Below are 10,834 nucleotides of genomic sequence, written 5' to 3'. Positions count from 1 at the left end.
ATGTGATCAGACAATTAAAATTTCAGAGCGTCATTAATGATAGCAGCAGCATTGGAGAGCTATAAGGTTTCCTGTGGTTGTGCACTCATATCTCTGGCATGGCACACTCCTCTCTCTGAGTACATTAGCCCTGAATGCCCCACCTGCAGCCTGTTCACTGGTAGATTTACACTCATCAGCCAAAACATTATGACCAGCTGCCATTGCCTGAACCACTGCACTGTACAGTAGCCCAAAATGTGCAATAAAAAAAGAAAAATACTCAGAAACATTCATAATCATCACCATCCTCCTTATCATCCTCACAATCATCCCCATTATCATCATCAACACTATAATCACAAACCTTATCATCATCACAATCCTCCTCACCGTCACAATCATTATCACAATTAATATCATCATCATCATCATCATCATCATCACCATCATCATCACCGTCCTCCTCCTCATCACATTCATTATCACAATTAATATCGTATGATATCAATATCATATCATCATCACCACCACCACTATCACAAACCCTATCATCACCATCATCATCATTATCATCACCATCAACAACATCATCATCATAATCATAATCACCATCATCATCAACAACACTATAATCACAAACCCTATCATCATCATCATCATCATCATCATCGTCGTCATCATTATAATCATCAACAACAATACTATAATCACATACCCTATCATCATCATCATAATCACCATCATCATCAACAACACTATAATCACAAACCCTATCATCATCATCATCATCATCATCATTATAATCATCAACAACATGTCACAAACCCTATCATCATCATCATCATCGTCGTCATCGTCGTCGTCGTCATCATCATCACAATCCTCCTCATTATCACAATGAATATCACCATAATCATCATAATCATCAACATCATCATTATTATCATGCTCGTCCTCCTCCTCCTCCTCATCATCATCATCATCATCATCACAAAAATCACAAACATCATCATCTCATATTGTACTGAAATAAAATGCCGTTTTGCTCAAAATATTAGAACACTACTGTTTTGAACCCTGTGCTTTCTTTTTGTAATGTTATGCCTCATCCTCAATGAATTAGAGTTGGGCTGAACGGTATATCTAGTATCAATGAGAGCATCTCCAAATGTAATTACTTTTATAGAGTCCCTTTTTATTCATAATGGAGCAGATGTTGTAACTGTGTGAAAAGAGTAATTATATTTCAATAAGAGGCATGATTGACGCCCTTGAACTGGCAGGTCAAATTCTTTTGGTGTGTCGTTTTGTGAATAAAAGCTTAAATGTGCTTCAGGAGTCTAGTAAATATGGTAATAGAGATATTACAAGGACTGTTGATGAGGATTTTTGAACAGCTTAAGGCCATGGATTAGCCGCCATTTACAGCTTTTTATGTTCATTTAAAATGGTTCAAGTGAGCAAAACACTTTTGAATTCAAGTGAAAAATGAATGAAGCATTTCAAAGTATCATAGGTTTTAAAAGGATTAGTACTGGCGAAAAAAACAAAAAAACAAAAAACGTGAACAATGAATCATTTTTATGTTCATTTGATGTATATTTCATAATCCTCTCCAATCCTCTCACTGTACTATAAGTGGAAGGTTCTGTGACTCAAAATGTAAATTATTCTCTTTTTATCTTTATTCTCCTTTTCTTTCTTTGTAAAATAACTTTATTAAAATTCATTCAACATAGGTATTATGAAAGCCAGAAAATATGATAAATTAATTAGCATGAATTAAAAGGAGGCGAAAGAAATATAAAATGCACAAACTTGTATTGATGAATAAAATCTTCACTAACATAAGACATGTAATCACAAATAATTATATATTTGGTCAAAGAGGGCAGGACTTGGGGTTTTGAAATTCCATTGCCCCTCTTCTGTACAATCACAGCCTTGTACAAAAGAGGGGCGATGGAATTTCAAAACCAAAATGAAAAAAAATGCCTACTATATGTTTAAGTATTCTAGACAAAGCTAAAAAGATATTTTTTCAGTTTTAATACCATACTTCGATAATTGTCTCATAGTGTCATGTGTGAGAATTCCCCAGCCTTTGTATCCCAAACAGTGTCAGTGTGTCAGTGTGAGTGTGAGATGCTTTGTCTCGTTAATGAACAGCGTTCAGGCTCGTCCGTGGGGGCCGGCCACTGCTAGATTATCTTCTCCTGTTTTGCTATGAAAGCTCTTCTGGACGTAACCGAAGAAACTCAAACTCAAATGGGCTAAGGGTTGAATAATTCAGCGTTTACAATCAATTTGGAGCCCACCTCATCTCCACACCTCCCCAGGACCGCAGGGACCACGGGCGGCAGGATCATCTCGGGAATGTTGACAATTCCCAGAACAATGCAGTCTCTGGAACCGTGGCAACATGAGACACACTGCCAGAGCATGGATATTTGTGGGAGTTTGCAACTTACCATGATGAATTATTAAGAACCTCTCAAATGCTGTTTTATTGCTGCACATCCTTCATTATTCATATGTGACACAAAAGAATGCTGCTCATTTATTCTAGTATTTTTTACATACTTGTCTTACCTTACAGTAGGCCTTACTATACTTATTTACTTATGGAGAGAAAATAGCCCATAATTTTCCTTTTTATAGAATTCTCAAAAATATTTAAGTTTCATGGATATGGATGCAATTGTTGTAGAGTTTAAATACATTCCTATAGGTAATTCATTGTCAAGTCCAAGATGATGCTAAGATGAACTAATGTTTAATTTGTATTATTATTATTATTATTTTAATTAGTACAAATTATGTCACTTTATTTCCATATAATTCAAAGTTATGAAAATAAAAACAGCACAAAGCAACTGAAAACAACGATTAATTTTCAGTATACAAATGTGATAATTATTTATTTATTTATTCAATAGTGATAGTCCATATAATGAACATCTGGTTGCAGTGTAAATATACCAGATTAGAGGAAAGGTGCTTATCTCCATCTGTTATTCCTTGGCAGCTAACACAGAAGACAATTACAAAACATAAAAGAAAAAGATTACACAAATTATCATCACAATATCACATTGAAAAACAAATTAACAAATGCTTTGCCATGTAATAAAGCATATTCTAATCTCATCACACCCAAAGTATATTGACTCATTTTCATGCCCCCGTCAGCCAGCCCCAGTCACCTGCACTTGTAAAGTAAGTGTGTGTTAAAGTGGCTGAGAGAGTAGGCTGCAGCAGGTGTCAGCTTTCCCCAGGTATGAGAGCAGGAGGCTGGGGAAAGGAGGAGGAGGAGGAGAAGGAGGAGGAGGGGGAGGAGGGGAGGCCTGTGGAGGTGCTGCTGCTGAGTCTATTCCCTGTACAATACTCTGAGCTATAATAGTTGTGTGGATTACATCAATTGCAGGTGATAACAGACAGGCAGCAGAGCAGTCACAGGACACCAGCTCCTGTGTGGGCAGCCAGATGAATTATTTCTGCTGTCTCCAAATACAATAATGCTATAATGGGGCACTGGGGGTGATGAATTAAGAGACATGCTTGTATCTATGGAGATGTTACTGCTTTGCCTGGAATGTTCCACAATATGCTTCTAACTGTATGTAGATGGGCAGGTGGCGCATCCAGGGGCACATTACAGGTCAGATCAGTGGAGAGCCGACAATGCTGCAGTAAGATTGCATGTTTGTAAGCAACAAATAGATGTGATTGTTAAATGCTATACTGTGGAACATTCAAAGCACAGTGATCACTATGGGGACAAGCAAGTAGTGTATTCCCCTAGGGCTGGGATGATGGGTTGATACGATACACGTTATATGTCATAGTATATGTGATAATCAATATATTACTGATATATTTCTGTTTTTTAAGACTCAAAACATTTAAGGAACAATATTTCTTTGTTAAACTACTGCTTGTGCAAAGTTTAAAGTTGTATTTTAATCATCAAAACAGTGAATATGCCACAAAAATATCTTAAACATACCAAAAAATACGCTTGGCCATATATCAATACAGCAGCTCAGAATAATGATATTGTATTATTAAATTTAGTATTGATATTTTTGCACACCCCTAATATTCTCAACACCTGAAAAGTCACATAGAGCACACAGGCTGCTCTTGCTCTTTTACTGGAATAGTTCTTAGTTTGAATGTAATCATATGTTATCTGAAATTGTTTGCTATTTGTGCTGGGTATCATATTTAATTTCCGTTTCATACATCAGCGGTCTCAGGCAAGACATAATTCTGAAAACATACAGTTTACATTTTTGTTTAATCCACATTCATTAAAAGTATATTATTCTCATTGCTATTTTTTTGTGCAAAGACCTTGAATGTTTTCTATATCTTGAGGTAGATGACATAACTTGATAACTCTGATACATTACTGGAGAGTGTGCATATGTGTGCTTGAGCCTCAGCAGTCTCAGAGCCCATATCAGGTCCTTTTGCTGCAACAAAGTCAGGAGGATTCTTTGTCATCGGTGGAATCATGGGGGAAGCTGATACCTGGTTTAAGCATGATTAAATTGACACCCCATAGAGTGTCTCCGATAGGTTTTTGTGCTCTTGATACTGTGGCCGGCACTTATTCAACGCTGTGTCACGTCCAGGCTCAGCTGTCACTCTGACATCACTGCATCGCAATTACAGTGAGTGAAAGAGTGAGGGCGCCATGGGGAGAGGAGCCAGCCTATCCGTATGTGCCTTCTGTTTCTGAAGATGAATATGAAAGGGTATCTGTATGAGGAGGTAACAACATTATAACATGGCTTAAAGCTCACAGGTGTCAATTTTGCATCATATAGGACCTTTAAAGACATTAGCTGTATTATTATTATTTTTTTTATAATTCAGTGATGTACCATAAGTAATGAGGTTTATAAGAACAAGCAGTATACGTAACACTTACCAACGTTAATGAAATGCAGAATTATATAGCATATTTATTTTCATATAATATTTTGGATTTGCAATTTAAATTTGGTTCCACCTTATACCCTGTTTGCTTGATGAAGGCCTAGTGGTGAAACATTGCATGGTTTGTCTCACATTTTGCAAGTCACATGGTGTGCGGGATTTTTTTTATATGTTCTTGGGCTTTTCCCTCTCCCCCAATGCACCGGTCTCAAATAATTCATGTGCGAAGTTCTCATTCTTTTATATTGTTGGTTCCTCAGTATTCAAATTTCAAAACTTTCTCTTTGTAATGGACCAACATTGATCATGACTGAACAGTTTAAAATTGTCCAGACTAACTGGCATCTATTACATGTGACAAATCTCGCTTGAAAATGCACCAGGTAACATTTGGTAACAGAGCACATCCACTTGCTGCCTTGGAAATGAATAGATTTGCTTGGAATATTTCTCAGGATGGCATTAAACCGATTTGTCACCATGGATACAAGCAAGTGACGCCACCAGTTATCTGTCATCTGTAAAGACGTTACCCCACTCACAAGATGCAAGTTTTTCAATGTATGTTTATTGATGAAAACACCTGTAATTGAATAAATGCTAATAGTTAACTTTAATGCCATACAGTGGAGCATTCCAATCCAGGACAAGCAATAACATGGAGACAAACAGGTAGAGGACACTAAGCCAGAAACATTACACCGTGCACTTTTAAACATCATATAATGCTCTCATCTCTGCCATGTGTGGACCTCCGACTAAACCAAACTTTCCACACATCTGCTGCTGAGGTCTGTCCCGCTCTTTTTTAGTGTTTGCAATTGTCTTGAGGTTTGGACTTCCATCGTTGTGCTGTATTTATTATTTACAAAATACACATGCACACCACATTTAGTTTAATTATCTGCATCGTGTAACATGCTATCCTTTAATCCCCCCCCCACCCCCCCTTTTTTTTCTTCCCCAAACCTTTTAGGAAGTACAGAAATAGACGTTAATAGCGTTGATTGTGAGCCATAGCATGGATGTGTGAGTGTGGCCAACAGTTAAGTGAAGGAGACACAGTGCAGTAGAGAGTGAAGAGGCGTCACAAAGAAGCCTCTGTTTACACATGTCTCTCCTGGTCACTGCAGAGCTCAGCCTGAGAGCACTTCCTGCACTAAGTCATAGCATGATTCGTCAAAAGGAATCAGATGGATCTAACTGCTGTTCATGACCTTCTCTTGTAGCTACATTTTATAGTATCTTGTTTAAGTGTCAAGACTTGCCAAGAAATGAAGTACGAGCTTTGCTTTGGGTCAGCCAGTTAAGGATGCCGAGATACATTACATAATATGAAAATGATTTTAATTTTAACTTAAGATGCTCTGCCTGTTGTGAGTTTGGATGATTTAGAGTTGGCAAAATCATCCAACTCTAAATCATGTCTCAAACCAAATACACATAAATTATGATTTGAACTTTAAAGGTGCAGTTTCTAACTTTTCTGGTGGAGAGTCCTACACCTGTTGTCTCATTTTATTGTTTTGCCTGAATGTATTTCCATGGAGACAAGTAGGTGACACCACCAGACTAAGTTACAGGTTTGGTCTGTGGAGAGGTGAACCCACTCACAGTGTATTGCTGTTTTTGAGCAAGATAAAAGCAAACATTTAATACCATATTGTGGAACATTTTCAGAAAAAGTTTAAAAACTGTCTGAAAACTCAATAAACAGAAAAGATTTAAGCAGCACATTTTCAGTAACGTGTAATCAGTTGAGCGTTCATTGGTCCTGTCTATGTGTTTGATTTTCGACAAAAAGTTGAGAGTAACTTAAAAACTGTTGCCTAATGCTAGTAAGCGTGTGACTGTAGAAACTTGTTTAACAGCACAAATAATTTTTACTCTTGTAGTTCCAACTAAATCAGCTCATTGTGGTCAAAACAAAGCTTGGTCTGAGTAACAGAACTTCAGATAGAGTAGTACCTTCAGTTAGGCCAGGAAATGGTGATGACATCAGCTGCAAAGTATCAATTGAGTTTCTTTTCTGTCAGTACAGTTACTGCCGACTTTGATGCTGTGTGCATATCCCAAACTTGACATACTGTTGCGTATGTTATAATCAGTGGACAGTTTGATGGACAGTGTGGGCAGGAGATTTCAGCTCCGCACTTTTCTCTGTGCACATGTGACGATGCTCATTTGCAGCGGGCAGAAGACAAGTCATAAAAGTACCACATAGAGTGTACTTGGTTCTGGTTGGGTTTTGGTCCAGCAGACAGCGTGCATCAACCTCTCTGTGTGTGGCCCTCACTGTTTTGTCACATTTTTTATGTGTTTAGAAATCATCTGAAACAAAACCACCTCAATATTTCATCTCCACTGTGGTCGAAGTCCTCACGCACACCCTAAGTGTCCTAATGCCTTTTTACTCATATCAGTTTATTTTGTAATAAAGACATGGTTTTATATGGTGGGTAAGAATGATAAAAATAGATTTGAATGAGCATCTTTGACGATTTTTACACCAGATGCCAATCAATTACTACTCTTTCTTCCACAGTAAATGAAATGGAACTTACCATTTACATGTGATGTTCTTAGCAATGTTAACAGCCCTCTGCAGCACAGACCATTTACAGAGCAAATTGTCTTATTCTGTGCAATAATTTGAGTTCTCGGTAACTGTCATCCGAGTGTCACAGAATACAGTGCCTTTCTTTCCTCGGATTTCTTGAATGCTAATGAACTGTGTGATTAAAGCCGCTGTACCTGATTTTCACTCCTAAACATAAAAAAACACAACTTTTTCATTTTAAATTGTTTAAAGTTTCACTATACTCACTTCACTATCCTGTATTCTCAGCATCCTAAATATTAACCGTGATAAGTTTATAAGGGCTTTTCACAACTTTCAGAGGCCAGTTGTGTACTGGGACAAAAATCAGGTACTGCCCCTTACTTATGATAAGGTTATGAATAATATTTCGCAATTGTCAGCATTATCTCTCTTTCTCCTAATTCTCAGTTAATCAAGCTGTGCCACATATGAAAACTAGTACAGAAAATAGAAATAGTCTTTAAGATCCACTTGTTTAGGTGAGTAACAACACCCATGCATCTTCACTGTCCTTGTACTTGGAGCCATTTTCCATACAGTGCCAATGCTCAGAGTTGGTTGGTGATGACGAGAGGGGAGCAGAGCACAGCCCTGCTAATGGGACACTTAGATGTCTGATGCTTATGTCACTGGGTCCCAGAGCGCCGCATCCATTCGCACCGGCCTATCCTGGGCATCCAGCTCCACGCGGTGAGCATCGATCTGTGGCTAGCCCCCTGCCCCAGGACGGTCACGACTCAGGCAACCGGAGACAGCATGGTCCCCCATCACACGCACACTACAGCACTGCCCACTGCCCCGCCAACTCACGCCCTGACCTTCAAGTAGTCCTACGAAAGACAGAGAGGACTCTCAAAGGTGCTCTGTGAGAAATACAAAAGAAACAAGACTTATAAGACTAAACTATGATGAAATGTATGGGAGGATTAACAGAGGAGATTGTCAATGAAATGGGCAAACAATTTGGTTCACTTACAGTTATTACAGGTAACATTTACAGGTATGCAGCTGCACAATCTGCGGTTGCGTTTGGGGAGGGCATTACAAGTCCATAAAGATCGTCAAAAAATACAGAACTTTAGAAAAAACACATATGATAGGTGTTGATTATAAAAAAAATATTGCCGCACATTCCAGTTGACTGACTCTATAACCTCACTGTGTAAAGTTCGCTAGTGCTTCTTATACTGTTGATTCCGTCTGTTCAGTGATAACATTAATTTGAATTCAAAGAGAATAAATATGTTAATGTTTAATGTGAATTCTTTAAAAACTGTTGTAAAGAGAACACAACTTCATCACTGACAATATAAGGCCTGGTTGTTTTCTGAGCATGCCAGTCTTGTGTGGTGACTCAGAGCAGCTCATGTTGCATGGATGTGCTGGCTCTGTCGCTAACAATGTGTCGTGTCTATAGGCTTATGAGTGGTCCTCCACCTATTCCCATCATTCTCATCTAATATTGATGCCAAGCCTTCTTAGTTAAGCTCCTGTAATGGCAGGCTGATTTGAGATCAAGGACACCGATAGAGATCATCATCTGCATATGCTCCTGGGACAACTGAGAAGGACCTGTGTGAGAATAATACTACTAAAGTTTAAAGGACCCATATTAGTATTCTCTCTTCTTTGTCATAATGTTGTTTCCTTATCACAAATACACCTGGTGTTGTGTTTTGTTTTATTCGCATGGTTAGCACAAAACCCTGAATATTTAGGCTGAGTTCTCTGTTTCACCTTGTGATGTAATGTGGTAATACAGGAAATGCTCCACTGTGTTTTAAACTTCATACACTTTCATTAGAATCATTTGGATTATTTCAATCCTGAAACTGCCAATCTGTACTGAACTAAAGATAAAAGGAGCTGTTAAAAACTACCACTACATGACATCACAAGGTGGAACTGAGCATTTTAAGCTTTGGAGATGTAGACAGACTAATAATAAAGGATTACTCAAACATGTGTGAATGAAACAAAACACAACTCCAGGTATGTTTTTTAGTAGATAACAGCAGTGTAATTCACAAGAGTCAGTTTAGTGTAATATAATTTATATGTTTTGAAAATATCATGAAGCTGGCAAGAAACTGTCAATGCAAAACATGTTGTTTGTATGAACTAAAACTTACATACGGATGTTAGGATTTTAAAAACACAAAGGAGCTGGTGCAGGGTCTATCTCCTGTTTATCTTTATGGAGATGTTATTGGTTTCACATTGTAACATTAAACTATTTCCATGGAGACATGCAGCTGATGCCACCATGGAAAAGTTACAGGACAGGTCTGTTTAGAGCAATAAAAATTGAATAAATGCAAGATGGATAATGACATACTATGGAACATTAAAGCAAGAATAACCCCTCTGCTTTATGTGTCCATGGAAACGGTGCTGACTCAGGAGCTGTTGACCACACACATACACTCTGCTGTAACTGACACTACAGATGATCTCACAAAGGAAGGAAGTTTAATTGTCAACTAATAATTTGATGTTTCCAAAATGTCCAAATACGTGCTTACAAATATTTATAAATCAAAATGAAATTCAAACTATTTATGTTTCAGTGTGGATGACTCTTTTTCCCTTTTCAGCCTCTCATACACAAACACAGACAGACAGCACTCAGAGAAGCACTTTGAAATACAGGATGTGGACACACTGCAAACATCTATTCATTTTGTGCACTATAATTGAGCCTTCACTATCAAGCTGATGTTATGATGCAGTTGTTTAAAGGGCTCCGAGTGTGGAGGAGTGTGTGTACAAACTGCTTATATTCTAATATCTTTATGCAGAGCTATACTCAGTGTGTGGTCCACTTGTGTCTGTCCGGTCTGTGCAGCGGATGGCTGAGGTGTCGTCTTTTTGACTTCATATTTCAACATTAGCCAATTGTGCTTATAATAAAACCACATTATGAAAACAGTGCGTGGGTGCTGGCACACACTGACAAATTCAAATATCAGCAACAACAGATGACACATAAGGAGCTCTGGAGTTGTTTGTGTCTCTAGGAAATAATGGATGGTGTGACTCCTTTGTTTTATTTCACAATTATTATTTTCATGTTGAGGTTATGAGGGCACTTTTCTCCAATGTGAACCTAAAAATTCATAATCCTTCTTTTATAAACTTACAGTGAAAGTACCAGTAACAGAACTCCAGTTTTGTTTTTGTTTTTTTCATGCTTTGGGGCATAAGTGTGTATTACCTACAGAGCATTGCATCCCTATTTTTTTTTCTCCCAGTGCCTCATATTTTACTAATGATCATGGTTACCCAACTGACAAACTG

The 10,834-nt window shown here is 37.9% G+C and overlaps 1 protein-coding gene across 1 annotated transcript; it reads right to left on the bottom strand.

Annotated features, from left to right (window-relative positions):
* Positions 1-262: 262 nt before the first annotated feature.
* Positions 263-4,494, bottom strand: LOC129411799 (germ cell nuclear acidic protein-like). Its single transcript, XM_055163869.1, is given in 3 exon segments — positions 263-808; positions 811-995; positions 4,401-4,494. Coding segments are annotated over 3 exon segments (825 nt in total).
* Between the last annotated feature and the right edge of the window lie 6,340 nt (positions 4,495-10,834).

Source organism: Boleophthalmus pectinirostris, unplaced genomic scaffold, assembly GCF_026225935.1.
Source record: "Boleophthalmus pectinirostris isolate CB_2022bp ecotype Guang Dong unplaced genomic scaffold, ASM2622593v1 HiC_scaffold_6, whole genome shotgun sequence".
Taxonomy (NCBI): Eukaryota; Metazoa; Chordata; class Actinopteri; order Gobiiformes; family Gobiidae; genus Boleophthalmus; species Boleophthalmus pectinirostris.
The sequence above is the reverse complement of the archived record's forward strand: the minus strand, read 5'-3'. Positions and strand labels throughout refer to the sequence as shown.